The sequence below is a fragment of the Rutidosis leptorrhynchoides genome, chromosome 2 (assembly GCF_046630445.1).
Source record: "Rutidosis leptorrhynchoides isolate AG116_Rl617_1_P2 chromosome 2, CSIRO_AGI_Rlap_v1, whole genome shotgun sequence".
NCBI lineage: Eukaryota > Viridiplantae > Streptophyta > Magnoliopsida > Asterales > Asteraceae > Rutidosis > Rutidosis leptorrhynchoides.
Genome location: NC_092334.1, coordinates 678743155 through 678770040, shown reverse-complemented (window position 1 = coordinate 678770040; position 26886 = coordinate 678743155). Strand labels below are relative to the sequence as shown.

The following is a 26886-nucleotide window of genomic DNA, read 5'->3' as shown; positions in this document are numbered from 1 at the left end:
AAAGTATTCTTGATTTTATGTAACTAGAACTTGTAAAATATATGAAGAACACTTAGAACTTGAAGATAGAACTTGAGAGAGATCAATTAGATGAAGAAAATTGAAGAATGAAAGTGTTTGTAGGTGTTTTTGGTCATTGGTGTATGGATTAGATATAAAGGATATGTAATTTTGTTTTCATGTAAATAAGTCATGAATGATTACTCATATTTTAGTAATTTTATGAGATATTTCATGCTAGTTGCCGAATGATGGTTCCCACATGTGTTAGGTGACTCACATGGGCTGCTAAGAGCTGATCATTGGAGTGTATATACTAATAGTACATACATCTAAAAGCTGTGTATTGTACGAGTACGAATACGGGTGCATACGAGTAGAATTGTTGATGAAACTGAATGAGAATGTAATTGTAAGCATTTTTGTTAAGTAGAAGTATTTTGATAAGTGTCTTGAAGTCTTTCAAAAGTGTATGAATACATATTAAAACACTACATGTATATACATTTTAACTGAGTCGTTAAGTCATCATTAGTCGTTACATGTAAATGTTGTTTTGAAACCTTTAGGTTAACGATCTTGTTGAATGTTGTTAACCCATTGTTTATTATAAAAAATGAGATGTTAAATTGTTATATTATCATGATATTATGATATATAATATATCTCAGTATGATGTATATACAGTTAAATGTCGTTACAACGATAATCGTTACATATATGTCTCGTTTCGAAATCATTAAGTTAGTAGTCTTATTTTTACATATGTATTTCATTGTTAATACACTTAATAATATATTTACTTATCATTTAACATAATTAACCAAGTGTATCAATATCTTAATATGATTCATATGTACCTAGTAAGACGTTGTTATAACGATAATCGTTATATATATCGTTTTCGAGTTTCTTAAATTAATAGTCTCATTTTTATGTATATAACTCATTGTTAAAATACCTAATGAGATACATACTTATAATAAAAACATGTTAACTATATATATAACCATATATATGTCATCGTATAGTTTTTACAAGTTTTAACGTTCGTGAATCACCGGTCAACTTGGGTGGTCAATTGTCTATATGAAACCTATTTCAATTAATCAAGTCTTAACAAGTTTGATTGCTTAACATGTTGGAAACATTTAATCATGTAAATATCAATCTCAATTAATATATATAAATATGGAAAAGTTCGGGTCACTACAGAAATACCCAAAGGATCGGAGAAGCATCTTAATATTCGGGAAGACGGAACCCGGTATAGGGCTGAAAGAATTTGGGTACCAAAATTTGGAGATATGAGAGAAATGGTACTTATAGAAGCTCATAAAACCAGATACTCAATACATCCTAGAACGGAAAAGATGTACAAAGATCTCAAGAAACATTTTTGGTGGCCAGGTATGAAAGCCGATGTTGCTAAATACGTAGGGGAATGTTTGACGTGTTCTAAGGTCAAAGCTGAGCATCAGAAACCATCAGGTCTACTTCAATAACTCGAAATCCCAGAATGGAAATGGGAAAACATTACCATGGATTTCATCACTAAATTGCCAAGGACTGCAAGTGATTTTGATACTATTTGGGTAATAGTTGATCGTCTCACCAAATCAGCACACTTCCTGCCAATAAGAGAAGATGACAAGATGGAGAAGTTAGCACGACTGTATTTGAAGGAAGTCGTCTCCAGACATGGAATACCAATCTCTATTATCTCTGATAGGGATAGCAGATTTATTTCAAGATTCTGGCAGACATTACAGCAAGCATTAGGAACTCGTCTAGACATGAGTACTGCCTATCATTCACAAACTGATGGGCAGAGTGAAAGGACAATACAAACGCTTGAAGACATGCTACGAGCATGTGTTATTGATTTCAGAAACAGTTGGGATCGACATCTACCGTTAGCAGAATTTTCCTACAACAACAGCTACCATTCAAGCATTGAGATGGCACCGTTTGAAGCACTTTATAGTAGAAAGTGCAGGTCTCCGATTTATTGGAATGAAGTGGGGGATAGACAGATTACGGGTCCGGAGATAATACAAGAATCTACCGAGAAGATCATCCAAATTCAACAACGGTTGAAAACCGCCCAAAGTCGACAAAAGAGCTACGCCGACATTAAAAGAAAAGATATAGAATTTGAAATTGGAGAGATGGTCATGCTTAAGGTTGCACCTTGAAAAGGCGTTGTTCTATTTGGTAAACGAGGGAAATTAAATCCAAGGTATATAGGACCATTCAAGATTATTGATCGTGTCGGACCAGTAGCTTACCGACTTGAATTACCACAACAACTCGCGGCTGTACATAACACTTTCTACGTCTCAAATTTGAAGAAATGTTTTGCTAAAGAAGATCTCACTATTCCGTTAGACGAAATCCAAATCAACGAAAAACTTCAATTCGTCGAAGAACCCGTCGAAATAATGGATTGTGAGGTTAAAAGACTTAAGCAAAACAAGAAACCAATTGTTAAAGTTCAATGGAATGCTCGTAGAGGACCTGAGTTCACCTGGGAACGAGAAGATCAGATGAAGAAGAAATACCCGCACTTATTTCCAGAAGATACGTCAACACCTCCAACTTCTTAAAATTTCGGGACGAAATTTACTTAACGGGTAGGTACTGTAGTGACCCGAACTTTTCCATGTTTATATATATTAAATGAAATTGTTATTTACATGATAAAATGTTTCCAACATGTTAAGCAATCAAACTTGTTAAGACTTGATTAATTTAAATAGATTTCATATAGACAATTGACCACCCAAGTTGACCGGTGATTCACGAACGTTAAAACTTGTAAAAACTATATGATGACATATATATGATTATATATATAGTTAACATGATATTATGATAAGTAAGTATCTCATTAGATATTTTAACAATGATTTATATACATAAAATTGAGTTTATTGAATTAAGAAACTCGAAACGATATATATAACGATTATCGTTATAACAACGTCTTACTAAATACATATGAATCATATTAAGATATTGATACACCATGTTTAATCATGATAAATGATAAGTAAACATGTCATTAAGTGTATTAACAATGAACTACATATGTAAAAACAAGACTACTAACTTAATGATTTCGAAATGAGACATATATGTAACGATTATCGTTGTAACAACATTTAACTGTATATATATCATACTAAGATATATTAATATATCATAATATCATGATAATGTAATAATTTAATATCTCTTTAGATATAATAAATAATGGGTTAACAACATTTAACAAGATCGTTAACCTAAAGGTTTCAAAACAACATTTACATGTAACGACTAACGATGACTTAACGACTCAGTTAAAATGTATATACATGTAGTGTTTTAATATGTATTCATACACTTTTTAAAGACTTCAAGACACTTATCAAAATACTTCTACTTAACAAAAATGCTTACAATTACATCCTCATTCAGTTTCATAAACAATTCTACTCGTATGCACCCGTATTCGTACTCATACAATACACAGCTTTTAGATGTATGTACTATTGGTATATACACTCCAATGATCAGCTATTAGCAGCCCATATGAGTCACCTAACACATGTGGGAACCATAATTTTCCAACTAGCATGAAATATCTCATAAAATTACAAAAATATTAGTAATCATTCATGACTTATTTACATATAAACAAAATTACACATCCTTTATATCTAATCCATATACCAATGACCAAAAACACCTACAAACACTTTCATTCTTCAATTTTCTTCATCATATTGATCTCTCTCAAGTTCTATCTTCAAGTTCTAAGTGTTTTTCATAAATTCTATAAGTTCTAGTTTCATAAAATCAAGAATACTTCCAAGTTTGCTAGCTTACTTCCAATCTTGTAAAGTGATCATCCAACCTCAAGAAATCTTTCTTATTTACAGTAAGATATCTTTCTAATACAAGGTAATACTCATATTCAAACTTTGATTCAATTTCTATAACTATAACAATCTTATTTCAAGTGGAAATCTTACTTGAACTTGTTTTCGTGTCATGATTCTGCTTCAAGAACTTTCAAGCCATCCAAAGATCCTTTGAAGCTATATCTATTTTTCTCATTTCCAGTAGGTTTATCCACAAAACCTAAGGTAGTAATGATGTTCATAACATCATTCGATTCATATATATATAACTACCTTATTCGAAGGTTTAAACTTGAAATCACTAGAACATAGTTTAGTTAATTCTAAACTTGTTCGCAAACAAAAGTTAATCCTTCTAACTTGACTTTTAAAATCAACTAGACACATGTTCTATATCTATATGATATGCTAACTTAATGATTTAAAACCTGAAAACACGAAAAACACCGTAAAACTGGATATACGCCGTCGTAGTAACACCGCGGGCTGTTTTGGGTTAGTTAATTAAAAACTATGATAAACTTTGATTTAAAAGTTGTTCTTCTGGAAAAATGATTTTTCTTATGAACATGAAACTATATCCAAAAATCATGATTAAACTCAAAGTGGAAGTATGTTTTCCAAAATGATCATCTAGACGTCGTTCTTTCGACTGAAATGACTACCTTTACAAAAACGACTTGTAACCTTTATTTCCGACTATAAACTTATACTTTTTCTGTATATATTCATAAACTTAAGTTCAATATGAAACCATAGCAATTGGATTCACTCAAAACGGATTTAAAACGAAGAAATTATGGGTAAAACAAGATTGGATATTTTTACTTGTTGTAGCTACGTGAAAATTGGTAACAAATCTATATTAATCATATCCTAGCTAACTTATATTGTATAATACATATATTCTAATATATTATGTAATCTTGGGATACCATAGACACGTATGCAAATGTTTTGACATATCATATCGACCCATCTATATATATTATTTGGAACAACCATAGACACTCTATATGCAGTAATGTTGGAGTTAGCTATACAGGGTTGAGGTTGATTCCAAAAATATATATACTTTAAGTTGTGATCTAGCCTGAAATGTGTATACAATGGGTCGTGGATTGGGTCAAGATAATATATATCAATTTATTTCTGTACATCTAACTATGGACAACTAGTTGTAGATTACTAACGAGGACAGCTGACTTAATAAACTTAAAACATTAAAACGTATTAGAAATGTTGTAAATATATTTTGAACATACTTTGATATATATGTACATATTTGTTATAGGTTCGTGAATCGACCAGTGGCCAAGTCTTACTTCCCGACGAAGTAAAAATCTGTGAAAGTGAGTTATAGTCCCACTTTTAAAATCTAATATTTTTGTAATGAGAATACATGCAGCTTTATAAGTGTTTTACAAAATAGACACAAGTACATGAAACTACTTTATATGTTTGAACGATCGAAGCCGAATATGCCCCTTTTACTTGGTAACCTAAGAATTAGTAAACCATTCTACTAATTGACGCGAATCCTAAAGATAGATCTATTGGGCCCAACAAACCCCATCCGTTGTAGCGGATGCTTTAGTACTTCGAGTTTTTATATCATGTCCGATGGATGTCCCGGAATGATGGGGATATTCTTATATGCATTTTGTTAATGTCGGTTACCAGATGTTCACCGTATGAATGATTTTTATCTCTATGTATGAGATGTATTGAAATATGAAATCTCGTGGTCTATTATTATGATTTGATAATATATAGGTTAAACCTATAACTCACCAACATTTTTGTTGACGTTTTAAGCATGTTTATTCTCAGGTGATTATTAAGAGCTTCTGGTATTGCATACTAAAATAAGGACAAGATTTGGAGTCCATGCTTGTATGATATTATGTAAAACTGCATTCAAGAAACTTATTTTTGATGTAATATATTCATATTGTAAACCATTATGTAATGGTCGTGTGTAAACGGTATATTTTAGATTATCATTATTTGATAATCTACGTAATACTTTTTAAACCTTTATCGATAAAATAAAGGTTATGGATGTTTTAAAAATGAATGCAGTCTTTGAAAAACGTCTCATATAGAGGTCAAAACCTCGCGACGAAATTAATTAATATGGAACGTTTATAATCAATATGAACGGGACATTTCAGTATGCGCAAGCACTCATTAGTATATCTCGTGAGAAATTCGCCCAAAGATTCCTTGGGCTTCTGTACAATGTCGTGACATTCGATATGAGTGCGTTTGCGCGGCCTTTGATTTTGATAATGCAGCAAGAACTTTGTTCGCAAATCCATGAACCCAGATATGCTACATGCTGGAAGTTTATTGAACCATTCACGCGCAATGCCCTGCAACGTCATGGGAAATATCTGACATGCAACCGGATCAACCCACCCTTGGGTGCGCATTGCGCCTTCGAAACGCTGCAGGAAATCATCTGGATCAGTCAAGCCATTGTAGGTACCTAACGTGTGAGGTATCTTTGGTGCTGATGGAAATGGATACGCGGTTATATGCGGAGGAAACTTATTAAAAGTGGTTGGTAGCTCAAAGGGTGGTTTAACAGGATCCCCTTTGAGTCCTGCGAAGAAACGCTTCATCATATCCTGAACAAAATCAGGTTGCGAAAATAAGTGGACCATGTCAGGAGGTGCCGCCTACATAAATTGGCTTGCGAGATTCGCCTGCCCCTGAATATTTTGCCAAGGTTGCCCCGGCATCTGCGGATATAACCAAGGCTACTGCGTTGAAAAAGAAGGCAGGCTTGACGGCGCAGAGTATACAGGTGGCTGAAAAGGTGCCGAAACCTGTGGCGCAGATGCCTGCGAGACCTGAGGATATGATGTTATGAGTTCAACCGTATGTGCAGTGCTTTGCTGTTCTGCGGTTATCGGCGTCCAATGAGAATTGACGTCTGGAATGACACCGAATCCCCAACTATTAAGTAATGCCTGCGCATCCGCAGGGGTTAGAAACTGTGAAATTGGGCACGGCGGATGCCAAGGCTGCAGCGGTGTAAATGACGAATTCTGCAGACAACCCTGCGTCTGCAGAGGGATTGAAACCGTGGTGCTGTAAATAAGCACCTGGCCGCAGCATACTACATGCGGGCCTACAGTTTCGCCGCTAGTGCTTGCAAAGATAACTCTTGGATCCACTGCAGAAAAATCTAGCCGCGTGGTTGTAACCGGCGAGTTTTCCCTTGGCGGTGTAATTCCATCCGGAAATATCGGCTTATACCTTTGGAAAGGTTCGCCGGACACGGGTGGGGGGTAAGGCGTGTATCCCGTCCCCGTGGTCATAGCTTGCGTCTGCTGATTACCAGACAGCGTGTTCTGGTTGTCTGTTTGAGTACGTTCTGATGATTCCCCGGAAGTCATGATTTTGTTAAAGAAACAAGAAATTCGAGAATTTTGTGAGTAATGAGCTTTATGATTCAAAACTTTAAAAGAAAAAACAATTAAACACGTCTTGAATTAGTTCAGCTCTTAATGAAAGCACCACTTGATCGTGCATATATTTTCCGAGAGGTTAATATGCATGTTCAATACGTTTAAAAGAGGTTTAAGGATCTTAGAACTTAGCTCTCCGGTCCGGCTACCGTGAATAACCCTGGCCGACAAGATGATGTCGGCGGGGTGGCTAGGTGATTAAGTCCACCTTCGATGACGGTCGTCGATCGAAGGCCCAAATAAGGCTGTAGGAAACTGTCGAGAATGACTAACCTGTTAACCTTCGATGAATGATGATAATGATTACGTATTGTGAGCCACGTAAAATGTGATGATGTCGTGGAATGATAATTAGGGTTAGTATATATAGGCAAAACCCTAATTCTAGAATCATCCGAGATCATGATAATCCTTTCCATAACAAACTCCCCGAATCTCGGATATAATTATGGAAAAGATATTTAGGCTTGATGGCCAAGTAACCGCCATTCCGGGAACAAAGGTATTCAATACGCTACCGCATACCGCATAACGCATACAAAGTACACGCGTACGCACGCTAGTAATTGCCCGCATACGTATATAATGCGCATGCTGGTTGCGGTATCATTAGTTGGATATGAGTCATACTCACCGTCTATATCATGTTACACGTTACATAAAGAAGATTTAGAAAAATATTTCCTATATGTCTGTATTCATAAGTTATTTTCTGTCCATTACCAAAAAATCCAACTAACTAATACTTGGTGATACTACTCCTAATGTTTACTATCCAATTAATAATCTGTTTTTTACCGCTCTTCATTCATTCATTCAGTAAATATAATTGTTGTTTCTTTATCGTTTCATCTAACATTTAAACTGAAAATTGATTTGTTTTTAGAAGACGTAAGATCAGACATCCCTTCTCGTTAAGAGACAAACACAAACATAACTTAATAAAGAAAAAAATAAATAACCCTAAGACAATCACTTAAAGTACAACACAAATAAAGATATCACTCACCACATTTTAAATTGCACCTCTCCTAAACACACTATAGCTACTTCTGTAAATTTAACCACTTAGACCACTTTTAACTGTCCATTTTTAACTCTCTTCTACTGTCGGTTTTTCTAAAACACCATAAGCACCCAACTGTCTTTCTTAGTCTTAAAAACGGTAAGAAAGTGTCTGGTTCAACTTTGATCAACTTAATCAACTCAAACTCAATATGTTTAATGTTTATGTTTGAAACAATGTTGAAAGTAAGGTAAAGAACATAAACACAAGGATTTATAGTGGTTCGGGTGGATGGTAACTAATCCACCTTAATCCACTCCTCGATACTTCTTATCGAGAGTTTGCTTCACTAAGCCTTTTCTTCAAACCCGATGGATATCCGATTTACAAATTTTGTACCCATTGTAGACAACACATCTAATCTTTCTATCCCTTCGAAAGATTACTTCTAACTTAGATCAACTTGTCTTCACCTTGAACAAGTATTAATTCCCAATGTAATTAATCAACCTCCTAATTCCCTTTAAGGAAGATGATCCCTAAGCTAGCTTTTGCTTCTATTGCAAAGTACAAGATTCCTAAGACAATTCAAAAGATAATATCACTTAATAAACTCACAAAGATAGCAATTTGAAAGTAAGTTTACATTAATTCTACAATCTATGAGATTATAGAATCTCTCTCTCTTGCTAATCACAAACATATATGAATGAAGGTCTTGTGATTCTCTGATATATTTAGAGTTGAAATATTTAGCTTTCAGCACCATCTGTCATTTAGAATTTAAAATCAAATGCACTGAATGCTGAATGTTTGAGCATTCAGCGCTAAACCATCTAATTAAGAGGTAAACAAACTATCTTCATTGTGCTAAATCATGTTATTTTGTTATGTAATCAATACAAAGTCTTAAGACAGTCTGGCACTCCAATCATACTCACATTCTCAACCACTCCAAATATTTATATTTGACCTTTAATTATTATGATCTTTATTTTTCAAAACACAGTTCCTTGATTTATGGCATCAGATTTTTTCCAATACACTAGAATCTCTCAAACTACAATGCATTATACATTATTCAATGTACAGTTGTTGTGGTTGAATGTTGTAAATATAATATCATTTGTTCATGGATTATTAGATTATGATCCTTAAATATATCCTCAAAGGAATTAAATCATTCAAACTACAAAGCAATGTACTAGCCTTAATGCACAATGCTCATTGCACAAGAATGTTGGGAAAAGGTAATAATTTAATTTTGGAGTCCATAAATTACATTCCTTAAATAAATCCTTCATAATAATAATTTTTGGACCTTGGTTAAACTTACACTTTACATAGAAGAAGCCTAACAGCACTAGTTAAATAACGCCAAAAATGTGCTGAATTTGATCCCGTTAACTAATACCGATATCCTGGAAAACGAAGCAAAAAAGAGAAAGATGAGATATTAGCATTGTTTATGGGTCAGTCGTTATGACACAGCTAACAGAACATGATCAGTCATCTCAACCCGTCCATTTTGCTACCTTTTTCATTAAGCAATCGCAACTCGTTTAAGTGCCAATTTGGGTTATGATTTATTGCTTAGTAAAATAAAATACTGAAGCAAACTAAGACAAATAAGTGTGGGGGGTCACAGTTGGCACATTTGACCAAAACCTATGCAATACACAACCCGTCCATTTTGCTACCTTTATCCGAACACTATTGTGATCAAGTATGATTACAGTTGCTGAATCAATGCAGTTGCTGAATCAAGAATGTACCTATATTACTTTGTTCGGTTGGTGCAAACTTAAGCGTCCGAGCCATCATTGTTTTCATCCTCTGCATAATAATCTTTGTTCCTTATAATATACACCTGCCAACAAAAATGGAAACAATATATTACATTGGTTGTTTGGTACTTCAAAAAAACTCTATTTTACTAATTGACAAACCACGAGAACATGTTCTAAAATGGAAAAAAGTAACACTTATAGAAAGAAAAAAAAGAAAGAAAAAAAACCTTAAAGACAGTGCGCTGGATTAAATGAAAAACAAGCGCATCTCCATCAACTAACTCATGACTGATGGAAAAACCCCTCCAACCACCGCTAAGTCCTGCCTTGCGAGCCAAGTAAACTGTCGGAAACTCTTCACCGTCTTCATCGATTAAAGTCACTGTTCCATCATTTTTTGGTAGATTTTTCCTGCAAAAATGACCTGGTAGACCCTGTTTGATCCATGTCAATTACCATAGGTTATCACGTTATGTACAAATTATCGAATTTACAAATGCTCGTTTATAAAAATAAACAAATATCAAGAATCTAACCAGCCAAAATCCACCAGTGACGTGTGACTGAAGCATCGGTTTGACGAACGAAGGATGACCGCCTTCAAGCTTAGATTCAAGTTCTTCAGCTTTGTTTGTAGCATATTCTCTAGCTTCATCGGATGCATACACTCTGTTTGCCAAGTCCTTTCTTGAGTAGCTATACTTTCTTCCACTGCTTGATGCAACATAAACATTAAGAATCGACTAACTAAAATAATAATTTGATTTTACATGATAATAAAATACTTCAAAAATTGAAGCTGCAAATCAGTTTTTCTCAAACTTTAATTTACAATAACCTTTAGATTATCCTTATCCTATTTTAAGTATGGTAAAAAGACATGAACTCAAAGGTACATAAAACTGATACAAAGCTTGATTTTTTGGAAACCCTTATTACTAACTGCTAACACATAAAAGTACAAGACTGCATTACTTTAAGATTCTTATGGCTTGATTAGAATAAGAATATTTTATTTCTTAATATATGCTAACACAAACACTAAGAAAATGTGTGTTGCGTTTACAAAAAGCGCGTCACAAGCTCTTATAAAATATACTCCCAAACAATCCCTAAATTCAATGATCTATTCAGAATGCCGACACTCTATGTAGATTTACCAATTCAAACGCAGTCGAAAATTGTTAATAGATCTTTCAAATATTGATGTTAATGAAAGAGCAATGAATATTGAATAATCGAAAAAAAATTACCTCTTTGGTAAGCCAATTCTCTCATAAACCACCTACAACAGAACACCAAACAAAATCAATGTTTTTTGTAATGGATTTTTAATTTTTATAAAATTGTGTACAATACCAAAAAAAAAAAAAAAAAAAAAAAAAAAAAAGAAGTTAAGAGATTGAGGAAAAAAGAGAAGCTTACGATTTCCTTGTAAACAGGTGCAGGCAAACTTGCAACACGACTCGACCTTCTAACCTCCACCATTTCTGTCGCGATGGCGCGAGGTTTTGTTCGTTTCATCTTTCATTGTCAAAAAAATCAATGAAAACACGGTTTAGCGAAATTTGTCATGAATATCCAATTCGAAAAAAGGTAATATTTTAGAATTTGGGCTAAATCTTTACTTTTCCCTAATTTAATGAATAACCAATATCAGTATAGCTTCCGAAAGCTTCATCTTTCTACTAGTACACAAAACATTTATTTGACTAAAACTAGAATTTGGAATCTGTGCAACATTCTCAAAAGTGTGATTTTCTTCTGAAAAATGCTAAAACATATTTGTATCTAACAAATTAACAGCATGTGCATTGTGTTTGCATTATAACTACCAAAAATGAAGAAGCTTTAAGCACATAAAACAACTTGCTTCCCCTAACTGAAAGCTATGAAGTTAACTTTATATTCTAATGTTATTATTTCATAATTAAATAAATAAATAAATAACAAATAATTAAATTATCTCTAGCTCCTACATGTTCCAGCTTTCCATTGTTAAAACACACAAAAGAAAATCAAATAAGTATTAGCAGTATAAAAAACTCCATTTTCAAAGCATTTTCAAGAAAGATATTTTTTCAAACAATAATATCCGATTATCTGTGTATTGCGAACAAACGGCATGTTCAGATACTCTCAACCAAAACAAACCCCTAACACTCTCGTACAAAACCCTAATTTAAAAACAAAGAAATAAATCACGATTTTCATTTAGCCTTTAATTCCATAATCAACTATGTAAACCGACTCCCAAACTAATTTTAATCAGACATAAAACAGAATCGAACCGGAGAAGGTTTAGGAGAGTGAGCAGTTTTGAGAGCTTGAGTGAGCTGAGGAAGATTAAGTTGTTCCATCCTCTTTTGATTTTCTTCCAACCTTTGCTTACGTAGATCCTCATAGCTTTGCTTTGATACCACCATTATTTTCCTTTCTTGAATGAATAAGGTTTTTGTGAGATAGAGAAGATGAAAGGAATTGGGGGTGAGAAAGATGAAAGAGAATTTTATGGAATTTGTTTAGGGTTTTAATCAGAGTCGACCGTTGGAGTTCAATCCAATTTGAAATTTGAAACGTGAGCTGGTATTTATAATGGGCAAGTGTTAATTACTTATCAATTTACTATGGGTGTGTTTGGCCGAGTAGTTTATTGGAGCTTATGGGAGCTTAAGCTTATTTTTTTCATAAGCTTAAGCTAGTAGTATCGTTTGGCTGACATAATTTCCAGAGCTTATGAAAAAAATAAGCTCTGGAAAAAGAAGCTAGTTGAACTAGCTTCTAAAAATAAGCTCCTAGGCTTATAAAGTTAATATTACATATTTGACCCTTATATAATTATTTATCATATCATATATTTTGTTGTCCTTTTTAGTCAATTTACGACAATAAGCTCCAGCTACAGCTACTTTTCACCAAACACTTAATAAAAAATAAGCTCTAGTTTTCAGCTTCTAAAATAAGCTCCAGCTACAAACATTGCTCATAATGTACTTTTTACCGTAATTTTCTTTTATGTACATCTATAAAATACCATTTTTAGAGAAATGCTATATTTACTAAATAATTGTAAAAAGTACATTATGAGACATGTTTCTATCATCAAAATTGATAGATCCATCAAAATTGTAAATTTGGTATTTGTAGTTTGTACAATTAAATATTTAATGCATAGTTGTAGTTAATTTATCAATGTTAACCGATGAGGATATCATTATCTATATTTTGAGGATATCATTATCTATATTTTATACTTTCTACATCTCAATTTAGTTATATCTAAAAATGTATAAAATTTGAAAAAGATAATTGTTAATATTTTCTTTATACATAATGACAATTTTATCTTTAACTTATTAATATAAGATTTCTCGTATAACATTAAAAAGTGATAGTGAATCATTATTTTTGAGGCTTCTCATAAACATACTTCATCATTAAATTAGGACCGATATAGTAATTTTTTTTTTTTTTTTGGTAACCTGTGTATCCAACATTTTTTTAACTGACTAATCTCAGGGCGACTATCCGCTTTGCGAGTAGCCCGGAGTCATTGCAGGCTCCGTGGCCATAAGGGAGAATAACTTTGTGGGTGCAATGAATCGAACTCTTGACCTCCACATTGGAAGGTAAGGGTCTTACCATGATATAGTAATTTTTATATCATTTGTGATGGTTAGAAATTATTGTGATGATGTGTAGTAGTAAGAGGAAAATTCGATGCATTATGATGTTGTGGGAAAGAGAGTTGTTTTAAAAATATTGTGGGGGAAGTGTTGGGAAAATATATTAGTGATGTTGTAGTTTATTTTAATAATATTTATATTTAAATGTAATAATAATTATTATTAATAAAATACAACAATTAAATAGAATATATTTTAAAATATTTTATAAACAGAAAAAATTATGGAATACTTAAAATCAATTATGGAATGTTTGGCCTTATAACAATTATTATACAATAGACTTCTTTATTGCCAAAAATAGATATAAAGAAGAGGACTTTTCATTAAAACAAAAAAGATGAAAATTTGGACAATTACCAAGGCATTGCGCCACATGACATTGAACCGCATAGACCTTGCAAAGTGACCAATTAATTTTGACATTATACACTTGTATCTAATGAACACTATGACCAACTCTATAAATCTATTCAGATGAACATCTAATCGCACGAGCTACACGAGATCTAAGTATGGTGTTGTATACTATGAACATCTTTTTGATAGCTCATTGTAGTATTATTATTTATAGCAACAACAAAGCAATTCTATTTTTAGGCTAGAGCACATAAAAAAGACAACAAAAAATTACAGAGTACAACTCATCTCTATCGAAATCTTCATATCCTTAAAAAAAATCTTTATGTTAAAATTCAAAGAGAAATTTCTCTATTCAACTCAACTTTTCCTCTTTTGAAAATAAGAACTAAAATTTTATTAATATATTTGATAGAGCCGATCCACGTTACCAATGAAGTAACAACTAAGGTTGATTATGCCGTCTTTTTTCGGCTCACTACCTCACTTCAACGCCTCAAAGACACCTCACAGCAGTGTGTGCGATGCCCAGGGCATAACGAGTAGTCTTACTACTATACCTAAATTCACATCATTTCAACAATTATTTGACATCATCCACCACATTTTCCCAACAAATTTCTATCTTATCATTTTTTTTTTCTAAGATAATGCGTACTATAATAAAGTCAATTCATCGAAAGTTGAAAAGACGAACAAAAATACAACTAAAGAACGTGCGGTAAGGCTCAGTAAAAGAAACTCAACCTAACGAAGTGGATTCTAACTACAACCGATCCTTACCCATCAGAGCATTACTGACGATCGGTTGCTGCTCTTGACGGGTTGGTGAGGTAGTGGTTCGGGGAGCCTTTCTGAGCTTGGTCTGGATTGTGGCAGAGTCGCAGCTTATTTATTTGTAGCTGCTCTTGTTTCAATGCGTATTGGTGTTGTTAGATTTCAATTGTATCGTTTAATGTTTGTAGAGATTATTAGATCTCAGTACTCAATTATGTAATCTGCCTAATCATTTGATCTATTTATATATATATATATATATATATATATATTGCCAAAAAAAAAAAAAAAAAAAAAAAAAAAAAAAAAAAAAAAAAACCTAAACACAAAGAAACAACTAAACCTAATGCACGTGGTTGACTTTTTAAGTTCTACATTGCCACATGTGGTCTTAGTTAGGTCTATAGCAGTTTCTAGCAGGCAGTCCAATGGGCCCATATTACAAGCTCGGAGTAATTCATATTTGAGTCGTTTGGCTTCTGATTCAACCTTCAGCTTTATGATTGATTACAAAGGCATTTTTAACTGAACCTTAACGGGCAAACAACCGGAATCGAATTGCCGAAACCAGCGCCGTTGAATTATGAAAGTATTAGTGACCGGTGCTTCCGGTTACTTAGGTGGTAGACTTTGCCACGCGTTACTCCGTCATGGCCACTCCGTCCGCGCATTCGTTCGCCGCACCAGCGATCTCTCCCTCCTTCCTACACTTTCCGACGACGTACCTCTACAACTTGCGTACGGTGACGTCACCGATTATCCATCACTACTCGCCGCCTGCTCTGGCTGCCACATCATCTTTCACGCTGCTGCTTTAGTTGACCCCTGGCTTCCAGATCCTTCTAAGTTTATCACTGTGAGTTAAATAGGTTTACGATTGAAGTTAATTTTGTGGTATAATTAAATCAGGTTTAACTATTGAATTTAATTATAATTTTAATGATTTAATAGGTTAATGTTGGAGGTTTGAAGAATGTAATTAGAGCGTTTAAGGAGACGGATATGATTGAGAAGATTATTTATACGTCGTCGTTTTTTGCTTTGGGATCAACTGATGGATATATTGCTGATGAGACTCAAGTAATAATTCTGCAATTTTATTTTGAAATAGTATCATATCATATCATATATTGTTTAAACATTTTACTTATTAGCTATTAATGTATATTAAATTGACCTTTTAGGTTTTTCAAATTGTTAGGTTTTATTGTAGTAATACTTTAAGTTAATGTGATGCTTAGGTTAGTTATAGTTATGAGTCATTCGTTTCATCCAAACATTGATAATTTAAAGGTGAATTCTAATGTATTTGACCATCCACATAAGTCTTCATGTTTGGAATCTAATATGAAGCTGATGAACTATCTATGTGGTCAATTCGTGTATGATTTGAACTGATCTAGTACAGTTGTTTTTGTAAAGACGAATGTCGTCAGCTCAATAGTTTTTATGTACTTCTTTCTTCAATTACAATAACACTCTTCTTTTGAAATTGAATATGGTTTCTACCGCCAAATTTTCATTTATTTCTTGTAGACTTTTTAAGCAATTTGTAGATAAATATACTTGTATTTGATGATAGATGCATTCCACAAAGTTTTTCTGTTCCGAGTACGAGAAATCAAAGGTTGTTGCTGATAAGATTGCTCTAGAAGCTGCTAACGAAGGAGTACCTATAGTAGCTGTTTATCCTGGAGTCATATATGGACCTGGTAAACTCACCATGGGGAACATTGTGGCCCAAATGGTAATTTTTATTGTATATTTGTATATATTTATATTAATATTAACTACATATTCAAACAGTATTGATTGTTCCGAACTTGCTAAAAGTGTAAAATCATCTATACCTTGTCATCAGATAGTCGAACGGTTTAATGGACGCTTACCTGGGTACATAGGTTATGGAAACGATAAAGTTTCTTTTAGTCATGTTGATGATGTGGTAGATGGCCACATTTCAGCTATAGACAAAGGTAAAATAGGTGAAAGATATCTTCTTACAGGAGAAAATGCATCATTCAATCAAGTTTTTGATATAGCTGCTACTATTACCAACACAAAAACGCCTTGGCTTCACATTCCCCTGTTTGTGATCGAGATATATGGCTGGTTATCCGTTCTTTTCTCTAAAATAACTGGAAAACTTCCACTTATCAGCCCCCCGGTATTTTCAATTTCATCTTCATATTAAATTAAATCTGATTTTACAATATTTTACAATACTATAATCTTCAAGGATGTCAACGGGACAGTTTGTTTTGAATTAAAACAGGTTGTGTATGTATTGAGACACCAGTGGGCTTATTCTTGTGATAAGGCGAAAAGAGAACTGAACTATCAGCCGAGAAGCTTAACTGAAGGTCTTGAAGAGGTTCTTCCATGGTTGAAGAACTTGGGTGCTATTAAATATTAACGAGAATACTAATGAGGTAAATTGAAGGTCTAAAAGAGGTTTTATGTCTTAGTTTCGTTTAATATGTAAATAGAAATATAGAAACCAGTTTGACCATCTAACATTTGAACCAAATTATGTAGTGTGAAGTCGCAACAAATTCTGACGCCTTTCTTGCATGTATTTCAGGTCTCATATCTCAGGAGGCTAAAGTTCCAAATCATCACTCTATATTATCTTGATTACTTTTCACATTCAACATTCCCAAATTTATTGTGTCAATCTCAATACATCTAAATGGGCATTAAATGCGAGTTAATTGACCCACTTGTATTGACATCATTTGATTTCGAACCCATTATCCTAGCTGACTATTTTGCCACCTTACACTGTGTTATAATATCATTAATATCAGATTTACATTTTGTACGTCCTTTTGGGGGCGAAAGGAGATGATTGTGGCCTTTTAATTTCCTTGCCAAGTCTGACACATGTCAATGGCCATATGCTTCTATGACCTATCTACTTTTTGTAGGCAATTTGGCTTCATTTTAGTTTTATTTATCTTATTTACTCTGCGTATTTGCTTTTATAATATGAAATCCCTTCTCAAGGATATTACTCACTCTTTCTAGTTTTTACATTATTTTACATTCTTCTTACTTACTACGGAGTATATTATTTAGTAGAACTTAACATGACAAAAGACCTTCAGTTAATTGCTTGTAGTGAAGTTCTCTTTTTGCCTTTTCACAACAATAAACCCACTGGTGTCTCATAATAACATTCTGTTTCAAATTGGAACAAACAGTTGTTTTATTGTAGGCAAAGAAAACATCAATGACAATAAATCTATCTGGATGTGCCAACTCGTTGGATCGGTAATGGGTCAAAACATTTTTTGGTTCAAAATGTGTAGCTTTTGATGATAGGTCGGGTTGAGCTGAATTGTCAACACTTTTTGTTCTATTTCACTATCCTATTTAGCCAAGTAATGGGACTTTATACTTTTGACCGGTTTCCATTTAGCCAAGTAATGGGGCATTACTTTTTTGAGCGGATGGAGATCACACACATCTACCATATCGTCTGTGGTCTGCATGACAGAAAGACAACTTACTGTTTCCATGACCTATGTATCTAGGCAACCTTACATTATTTAAATCCTTCAAAAGGCTGAAGTTGAATGAATAAGTTCAAAACCATAAACTTATATGGACGTTGAACCTCAAAACACTGATATAAGTTTGTTTCAGAAAGTTATCAAATTGGCCGCAACATTCCTCCAGTAACTTTCTTATGTTTTTTTTTTTTTTTTTTTCCTTTGAAGGACATAAAGTGCTGCATTTTTCAAGTACATAAAAACAAAAGATGTGATCACAGTACATATATTCAATCGGATGCACCAAAAATGAATATGAATGATCTAAGAGGTGTGAATATGTGTGTTGTTGCGCAAAATATATTTTTACATGTATATATACTTGCACTACAACCATGTGTAAAAATTTGAAGTGTGTATAATTAGTTTCATTTTAGGATGGTAGTATGTTTCCACAAGATCCTCATCACAGTTTCTAGTTAGGTGATTAAACGAACCCAAACCAGTACATGAATAAAAAAGAAATTACAACTAATCTATTCAATCCGAAACCATATAACAACCGTATACCTAATTCATACAACAAGTGAGCTTAGCTTTTGTTGTTTAAAAAATTATGCTGTATTATATATAGATTAAAACTGGTGTCTCTTGTGATTGAAAAATAAAAAACTTTCCACTAAAAAAATCAGTTCCAATAAAACCAAACCAAGAACTGTTTTTTTTTTTTTTTTTTATTCTAACAAAAGTAGGAAAGTGACTAACAAATGGTCCATCTATTGATCACTCATTGTATGTTCAAAGTAGTAATATAACTAACACATGATCCCTCTACTGCTCAATAGATGACTTAATATCTTCCATCATTGTCCACTTACTCTATGATTTGGTACAATAAATCTTACTCAATTTCCGTACCAAACCTAACCGTTACATTCATTTTTGTCGTATCACATTCATACCCGCCAACAATTTTGCTTCAAAGATGATTCCCCATAATCCTAAGAAACAATGATACCTAATAACCTCAACTAAGTGTTTTTCCAAAAAATGGCCCGACGGGTCATATCCATCAAAGTGATTTGCTGAGGTGGCAACCTTCTATTGGTTGATCTCTTGTACTAGCTTTTCAAGTGCATCTTTTGAGAGTGGAATGTGCAGGCAGTCCTGTCCATCAGAGTGTCTTCTTATCTTGACCAGTTCGTGATCTTTAAATTCTGTCAAATGGGAGTTCAGTGTGACCTGGCTGCTCACCAAAAACCGCTCCCTACAACTTGTGAACAACGCATCAATGGGCATTCCTGAATATAACCAAAAAAGCTTTTCAATATATGATCACACATTTTTTGATAAAATGCTTAGTAGGTTCAAATATGAAATCACTTGTCGAGTAACTTTGGTCAAGTACCAATTTATTAATTATCATATTTTTGTTTTTTTTCGTATACCTAGGTTTCCGACCCGTTTTGCGAGTCAATCCCAGGTCCTGCTTTGCGAGCAACCCAGAGCCATCGCGGGTGAACCTCCGTGGCCACGACAAGATTAATTTTTTCAGATTCGTGAATTCGAACCCATGACCTTCACTTTTGAAGGGTACACTCCTCTTAAGAAAATTGTAGCCTAACCATTTTTGGTAATATGTAAAAAAGTAAAGATTTACTATAAGATATTTTTGTTCAATTTCAGTATGGGCTAATTCAAGTAGTTATCAAAACAAACTACGACATATGGGTTCATTCACTTACTAAAATCCAACCACCGTAAATGAAGGTAACAATTTTAACCCACTTACAAACGGTCAATTTGGGTAATACTCTTTCTGATGTGCCAAATGGGGAAAAAACAATTTTAACCCACTTATAAACGGTCAATTCGGGTAATATTTTGTTCAATTTAAGAGTCATAAGTCACGCAACGTACATTGTTCTAACATATATCCTACTAAATTGCTTCATTCAAAAAATCAAATTAATATTTTTATCATATATAAAGTGAAAAACTTGCAGCAAAAAAATAATTTACAAATTCGGAACAAAAAGTCTTTCTGATAAACCCATCCCAGCCCTTCTGTTTTGACTTTTGACCCTTACTAAAAAGATTAATCTGTTCTGATTCGAATCTGTTTTGACCTGCTACCCAACCCACTCATTTTGCCACCTCTAACCATAAAGAAGATTTTTTAACGGGTACCTTCTTCGTCGGGATGGGCTAATTGATGTTCTGCAAGAACTTTGAAGACGCTCTGAGCATTCGGTGTCAAACTCTGTAAGACGATCGAGGCAGTCTTGACACTTTGTGATGTTCCACTATGAGCAAGTATAAGCGGATGGAACACGCCTTCAACGTTGTACGGAGCAAATGTAGGAACATGATGCCAACACCAATTGAACTGTACATGAACCATTTTCTTGTCCCACACTGTCAATGTTATTATGTTACACAATCAGTTCCAAATAAACGTAGCAATTATGACCCATTTACATATCTTTTTGTAATCATATTTGGCGCACTAAGTATTCTTGCATAGTGAAAAAGTGTATTCATGATATCTTTTTATATCATGAACAAATGATTTGTCTGTTAGATGTATTTCACTTACAAAGAGGTGCGTTCACATGGTCTATAGAAGCAACAATGCGAACATGAGAACAAGCAGCAATTCTTGCCAGAAGATGCTGACTATCAGAATCTCGCAACCCGGGCCCATCAATATTGTGAATAACAAGACAGACTAAGCATTCATTTTCTGGCACATGGGGCAAATCAAGAAATGCAATAAGATCATCCATTGATCGAGAATTAAAAGGTTGTTGATCTTTTTGCAAGCCCCCAGAAGCATATCTCGAATATATTTTCAGTTGATCCCATAGTACTTCAGCCATTGCTGTAGCTACCTGCATATATTTGTCCTTCATTAAAAAGTAGATATATACAAGTGAACTGTGGAAACTAACAGCAATAAAGCATAGTTTAGCCTTTTCTGTATGAAGATGATTTTGTATATGCTTCTACGGCACATCAAGCAGGTTCAACAAAAAAAAACTAATAAAAGGGTGTCATTTTATTGATTGTAAAACAACCAGTAGTAGAAAAGTAACAGACAAACATATAAAAAGACACGTAATTTATCAAATTTCACCCTGCTTGGACTTCATATGGACACCTTCTTTAAGTTACATCCAAAATCGAGAGCTAATATACCCATCGAGGATAGCAAATTAACAATAAATCAATATATAGATAACTGATAATTGAAAAGAGTGTATTATCTTATGCACAAGAACTACTCAAAAAGGTGAACACAATTTGGATGATAACAGAAAAAAGTAAACAGAAATGCTAGAATGCCACACAGTTAAATATTATCCCATATTCCTACTTGATAACTGAAAACATAAATTAATCAACAAAAAATACCATATATTAACCAGGATTGCCATTAGTGTCGCTAAATTCCCCATTGTTATGACGATTATTCATATGCAGGACCCTACTGACATCTACAAATGTACACTGGTACACAGTAAAATTCATATAAAAATAACCTCCCAGCTAGAATTATTATAATTTTCTCCAATGACATAAGATCATTCTAAGCGTAGAAACACTTGAAACTAAGGCATTGAGTTATAATTCCTAGATGGTTATAACTTCTATCATAGTTCTTGTTTCCTTCATTTCATTAGAAGACAACTCGTCAAACAAAAAAAACCAAAATAATCAAAATTCTCCATGATTTTGCAAGCCAAATTATGGGATTTAAACAGCATACCTGTTTAAGATTAATTGACTGAAGATACCCATTAACAACAATCACACTATAATCAGTTAAAGATGTTGCAGCAAAATCTTCAATCAAACTCTTCTTCGATCCAAACCCATACATCAAAAGACCAAAACCATATCTGCATTCAGTTAGAATAAAGGACATTTCAATGGTTCCCATCTTTCATTCATTTAAAAAGTACAAGATTGAATTAAATGAACCTATATTACAAACAGGGGAGATTAACACCATATGAATGAAGAACATATAAATACATACCTCAACTCAAAAACCCACTCATTATACAAACTTTTGTAACTACTTATCAACAAAGCAATTTCTTTCTCGTGCTTTGGCTCGATCTTAGACACCTCAGCTCGAAGATCCTGCGGTGTTCGGATTCCAAAAGAAAATTGTTACTATGACTTAAGGGTTAAGACCTAACTCTTTTACAGAATGACATATTTTTAAGGTAATATACTTTTTACTCCTACACCTGTTTATCGATATGCATTCAATAATCACCTACAGCTTAATAAGAAACAATTACTAATAACACAATAACCATTTTCACAGCAATGTTATTCTAAAATAAACAAGTATTATAAATTATATATTCATTGGAGTGTATATAGTATATATAGGATATATGAGAAGATTGTAATTGTAAAAAAGATTAAAATTAAACTAAATTACAAAAATAATTAAATAATTGAGATTATTATATAATAACCTGTTCATCAACGAGATCAATTTCTGATAGCTTACGGGCTGATTTCTTCCCCGATTTTCCAGATTCTTTAGCTAAAAAATAGTTTCTTGAGAATTCAAATTCCTCTTCATCGATATCATTTTCATCCATTTTAGATGAAACTAAAATATATCTCTGCAAACTGCACTTCCAATGGAAGAGAAGAAGATCAATTTGGTAAGGAATACGAGATGCGTTTCCAGTGATTGTGCCCTAACTACACTAAGATTCCCGCCAATTTTCCCGCTAAAAGTAACACGGAGTATTGCAGGGTGCGTTTGATAAAACTGAATGATGGTTCAGTGTTCTGAATGGTTCAAAAGCTCTGAATCAATTTGATTATGAATGAAAATCATTGTTTGATAATCATTCTGAATCAATACTCTGAATGACATAAAATTACTATCTAACCTTATGAATATCGAATTATAAAAACGTAATAATTTTCGAACATTCCTAGCCATTAAAAAATACAAACTTTTAAAAATTCAAATGAATTACACCTAGTACAAATAAATAGATAATGAGCATAAGCACAAAATTCATTTACAACCTGTATAAAATATGGTTACCATATCAACATTTTATATATATGGTTAATAAGCAGATACAACCCAAGACACACAAATATGTGCATAATATCACCACATGAATGAAACTAAACTAAAGTTGAAGGAACAGAAGCAGAGATTCTGAGTATGCATCACATAGACTAAATAAACCTTTTTCTTGTTTCTCAACATGGTCTATACCTAAAGTAAGAAATCCTTAAATAAAAAACAGAGACTAAAAGCTTTATTCTTATAACTACAAAAACTCTTGGCCTTGCACATTTCGTTCATTAGTGAAAAGATAATTTATACTCCGTAGTATTTAGTTTGTAACACAAAATTCATCAAATCATACTAGACACAACATTCACAATATTCACCAAACCAAATCAGGTTTCCAATTTAGCCTACCTTTTTATGGTTTCTTAACTTGGTCCATACCTAAAGTAAGAAATCCCCTAAAAAACAGAGGCTAAAACCTTCATTGTTCTAATTAAGCTTCATTCTTTTAATTATAGAAGATCGCTAAAATCATTTAAGCATATAATAGGGCCAAATTGGTAGAAATTTTTGTGCGTTTATATATATGTACATTCTAGAAGAAGAGAAGAAAAATTAGGGCTTTAAGAAAAATTAAGAAATTTTTTCCTTGTTAAAGTTGAGAAAATTAACGAGGAAAGGAGAATTACCTGGTAAGAAGATCAATAGCTAAAATGAATGTTCTTGTCAATGAGAGAGTCAAGAGATAGAGGTTAAAAGAAAATGAGAAATAAAGGGTACCGTCTTCGGAACTAGTAGTACGGAGTAGCTTTTTAAGTAATTTACAAATTTAGTCCCTCTGGTTTGGTCAGTTCTCAATTTTTATGTTTTGGTTTTTACTATTCATCCTTGTAAAGTACCGTATCAATATTTCAAACTTTGTACTTATTACTACCTTAGGATAAACGAGTTGGGTATAACTCGTGCGTTGGTGAGAAAAATAATTTTACTATATGTTGCTATCATAATATTTTACTTGTAGTGAGTGTAATAAAAAAAAAATTGAATAAACGAATATTGAGGTAGGATAGTAAAAAAATGTAATGAAATGTTTAATAAAAATAGTGAATTGTTTACATCAACAAAGTTATTGTTATTCATGCTTTCACAATTAGGTAAAATAGGTAATAGATAATACTCCGTATGTTTTACCGGAGTGTTTTGAGTGGCTATATATATATATATATATATATATATATATATATATATATATATATATATATATATATATTTTGAATTGCTTATTTTTATTTAATTAGCTTCTCTATTATTGTTTGGAAAAGCCCACTTTAGAGAGCTTATTATTTCAACGAGACTCGAAATAAGTTCTAATATTCTAACTTATAACCAACAAATTATAAGCTTTGAAAATGAGTAATTATTTATCCACTTATCATTTTTTCTTCTAATTATCATCATACTTAATTAATCATTGACAGGTGATTTAAGTGTGAAAAATAATTGCATGTCACATGTTAAAAACTACTACGGCTAAAATGATTGCTAAATTGATTAGGTGGGAGGAAAAACCATTTTCCTTTGAAAATATGTTCAAACACATACATCATGTGACACAAATGAAATGATAAAATCGCCATTTTTATAACTTCAAGGAAAAAATAAATTTTCCTTTGAAAGTGTGGCACAAATAACATTTGTTGTTGCTTCGGTCTTCTTCGATCCATTCTTCATAGCTACGCCTAAAGAAGCTAACTGAAGCATCTCAATGTCATTTTCACCATCATCAATCGCCATTACCTAATCTTCATTGGAACAAACAATTATGTTTTACGAATTAGAAAGAAAAAAATGACACATATGCAAAATGGGAAGGTCCTTAATACGCACCTTATTTTCCGTAACACCAAAATGACTGAGCAACATTCTGACTCTAAAACACTTTGATGTACCCACTGACATAATTTCAAGTATGTCTGGCAGGGCTTGAGAGCACCAATCACCCTTTAAGCGGCGTGTAGAAATAGATGATAATATTTTTGCCATTCTGACAACCAATGATTTATGAACTTATAACATATATCACTAATTATTATATTGTGTAAGAGGGTTGAAGGCATTTAGCAAGTTTTGACTTACTTTAATGGTGGTATTGATAGCATATGGAGCTTGCATGAGCTTACCCCTTTGAAGTAGCCTTTCTCAAAAAATCTTCATAATCATATAAAATGTTCTTCATCGTCAACTCCTTTATTAATATCCATTCATTGTTGACATTTTTATGATCTTCTTTGTTGAATACGTTGACCCTACTATCCCTAATCCCATAAAAATCGCGCTCAGGAACACACATTACATTACATAGTAAAACTATATGCAACTTTCATTTAGTTAAATGTAAATTTATAAAGACTGAGTTCTTTGTTCAGGCTATCTCAGTAAGAAGAATAATTACACGGTCAAACCGAGTTATCCAAATGACCATTTTTACTTGATCACATTCTACTAGTGAAGTTTGAACTTGTGATCTCTTATGAGTAAATCAAGAACATGGCCACCAATTTATCTTTGAATAGTTTACTTTCACTTAGTTATTTACTTAGAATTATTGATTTTTGGTGAAGTGAAATTAAGGTGCATTTCAACAAGCTTAATCATGGATTTGACATCATCACTTCCATTTGAAAGTGTTTCATATATGTTCACCTAAAATTACTTTGATGGTGCATTCTCAAGTTCTTTTAGAGAAAATGAATGGAAATCAATGGATGGGACACTTTATTTATTCGGTTGATTTCCTTTCTTTTCCTTCTTACGAAAAAAATTCAAGAGTTACGGCATATTACTTTCCAGTGATTCCTTTACCATTCTACTAAAAAAGCTCGTAAGATGAGTTACCTAAAGTTGTGATGATTTTATTCTTGGTTAGTTCTCTCATTTGCTCTAGAAATGATCATTGTTTTTTTTCTTCTTAAAATCGTGTATTAGTTACAATTGTTTCTCTCTTTTTTCTTCCTTCTCTGATACATTCCTCATAGCTACGCCTAAAGAAGCTAATTGGAGCATCTCAATGTCACTTTGAACGTCACCAATCGCCATTACGTGGTCATCATCGGAGCAAAGAATATTATTTCACGAATAAAAAATTAAAAGAACAAATGACACACTTGTAAAATGAGAAGGTCCATGATACACCCCTTGTCTTTCGTAACACCAAAATGGCCGAGCAACATTCTAATTCGAGAATTCAATTTTTATAACTTTTTCATTGATTTTTTTCCTTATCCATTTAAAAACTCAAGAATGCAATTT

The 26886-nt window shown here is 33.0% G+C and overlaps 4 protein-coding genes across 4 annotated transcripts; 1 reads left to right on the top strand and 3 right to left on the bottom strand.

The window, feature by feature from the left end:
• Positions 1 to 9697: 9697 nt before the first annotated feature.
• Positions 9698 to 12631, bottom strand: LOC139893974 (B3 domain-containing protein Os06g0194400-like). Its single transcript, XM_071877173.1, has 7 exons — positions 12481 to 12631; positions 11615 to 11713; positions 11443 to 11474; positions 10726 to 10900; positions 10417 to 10623; positions 10175 to 10269; positions 9698 to 9820 (listed from the first exon to the last, which is right to left on the bottom strand). The coding sequence occupies exons 1-6, from the start codon at positions 12613 to 12615 to the stop codon at positions 10204 to 10206; spliced, it is 714 nt and encodes a 237-aa protein (XP_071733274.1). The 5' UTR covers positions 12616 to 12631; the 3' UTR covers positions 9698 to 9820; positions 10175 to 10203.
• A 2826-nt stretch (positions 12632 to 15457) lies between these two features.
• LOC139893973 (uncharacterized) lies at positions 15458 to 17825 on the top strand. The gene is made up of 6 exons (XM_071877172.1): positions 15458 to 15868; positions 15964 to 16092; positions 16595 to 16759; positions 16874 to 17179; positions 17288 to 17444; positions 17597 to 17825. The coding sequence occupies exons 1-5, from the start codon at positions 15596 to 15598 to the stop codon at positions 17426 to 17428; spliced, it is 1014 nt and encodes a 337-aa protein (XP_071733273.1). The 5' UTR covers positions 15458 to 15595; the 3' UTR covers positions 17429 to 17444; positions 17597 to 17825.
• Positions 17826 to 19252: 1427 nt separating this feature from the next.
• LOC139893972 (origin of replication complex subunit 2-like) lies at positions 19253 to 24314 on the bottom strand. Its single transcript, XM_071877171.1, has 7 exons — positions 24267 to 24314; positions 23009 to 23168; positions 22555 to 22661; positions 22282 to 22414; positions 21109 to 21403; positions 20700 to 20927; positions 19253 to 19810 (listed from the first exon to the last, which is right to left on the bottom strand). Exons 2-7 carry the CDS (start codon positions 23135 to 23137, stop codon positions 19611 to 19613), a joined length of 1092 nt encoding a protein of 363 aa, XP_071733272.1. The 5' UTR covers positions 23138 to 23168; positions 24267 to 24314; the 3' UTR covers positions 19253 to 19610.
• Positions 24315 to 25224: 910 nt separating this feature from the next.
• Positions 25225 to 26673, bottom strand: LOC139890289 (uncharacterized). Its single transcript, XM_071873181.1, has 4 exons — positions 26567 to 26673; positions 25758 to 25892; positions 25465 to 25621; positions 25225 to 25374 (listed from the first exon to the last, which is right to left on the bottom strand). The coding sequence occupies exons 1-4, from the start codon at positions 26671 to 26673 to the stop codon at positions 25225 to 25227; spliced, it is 549 nt and encodes a 182-aa protein (XP_071729282.1).
• Positions 26674 to 26886: the final 213 nt, after the last annotated feature.

What these genes read in the sequence shown, in the direction of transcription:
- LOC139893974 (XM_071877173.1), bottom strand. Translation starts at nt 12,615, where the DNA reads ATGGTGGTATCAAAGCAAAGCTATGAGGATCTACGTAAGCAAAGGTTG. An exon ending in ACTCTCCTAAACCTTCTCCG is followed by an intron (nt 11,714 to 12,480) that starts GTTCGATTCTGT and finishes TGACAATGAAAG; the next exon opens with ATGAAACGAACAAAACCTCG. An exon ending in AGAATTGGCTTACCAAAGAG is followed by an intron (nt 10,901 to 11,442) that starts GTAATTTTTTTT and finishes TGCATCAAGCAG; the next exon opens with TGGAAGAAAGTATAGCTACT.
- LOC139893973 (XM_071877172.1), top strand. Translation starts at nt 15,596, where the DNA reads ATGAAAGTATTAGTGACCGGTGCTTCCGGTTACTTAGGTGGTAGACTT. An exon ending in ATCCTTCTAAGTTTATCACT is followed by an intron (nt 15,869 to 15,963) that starts GTGAGTTAAATA and finishes ATGATTTAATAG; the next exon opens with GTTAATGTTGGAGGTTTGAA. An exon ending in GGAACATTGTGGCCCAAATG is followed by an intron (nt 16,760 to 16,873) that starts GTAATTTTTATT and finishes CCTTGTCATCAG; the next exon opens with ATAGTCGAACGGTTTAATGG.
- LOC139893972 (XM_071877171.1), bottom strand. Translation starts at nt 23,137, where the DNA reads ATGGATGAAAATGATATCGATGAAGAGGAATTTGAATTCTCAAGAAAC. An exon ending in AGTCAATTAATCTTAAACAG is followed by an intron (nt 21,404 to 22,281) that starts GTATGCTGTTTA and finishes AAATATATGCAG; the next exon opens with GTAGCTACAGCAATGGCTGA. An exon ending in AGCCCATCCCGACGAAGAAG is followed by an intron (nt 19,811 to 20,699) that starts GTACCCGTTAAA and finishes GGTTATATTCAG; the next exon opens with GAATGCCCATTGATGCGTTG.
- LOC139890289 (XM_071873181.1), bottom strand. Translation starts at nt 26,673, where the DNA reads ATGGCGATTGGTGACGTTCAAAGTGACATTGAGATGCTCCAATTAGCT. An exon ending in AGAAAGGCTACTTCAAAGGG is followed by an intron (nt 25,622 to 25,757) that starts GTAAGCTCATGC and finishes ATTGGTTGTCAG; the next exon opens with AATGGCAAAAATATTATCAT. An exon ending in TTGGTGTTACGGAAAATAAG is followed by an intron (nt 25,375 to 25,464) that starts GTGCGTATTAAG and finishes AATGAAGATTAG; the next exon opens with GTAATGGCGATTGATGATGG.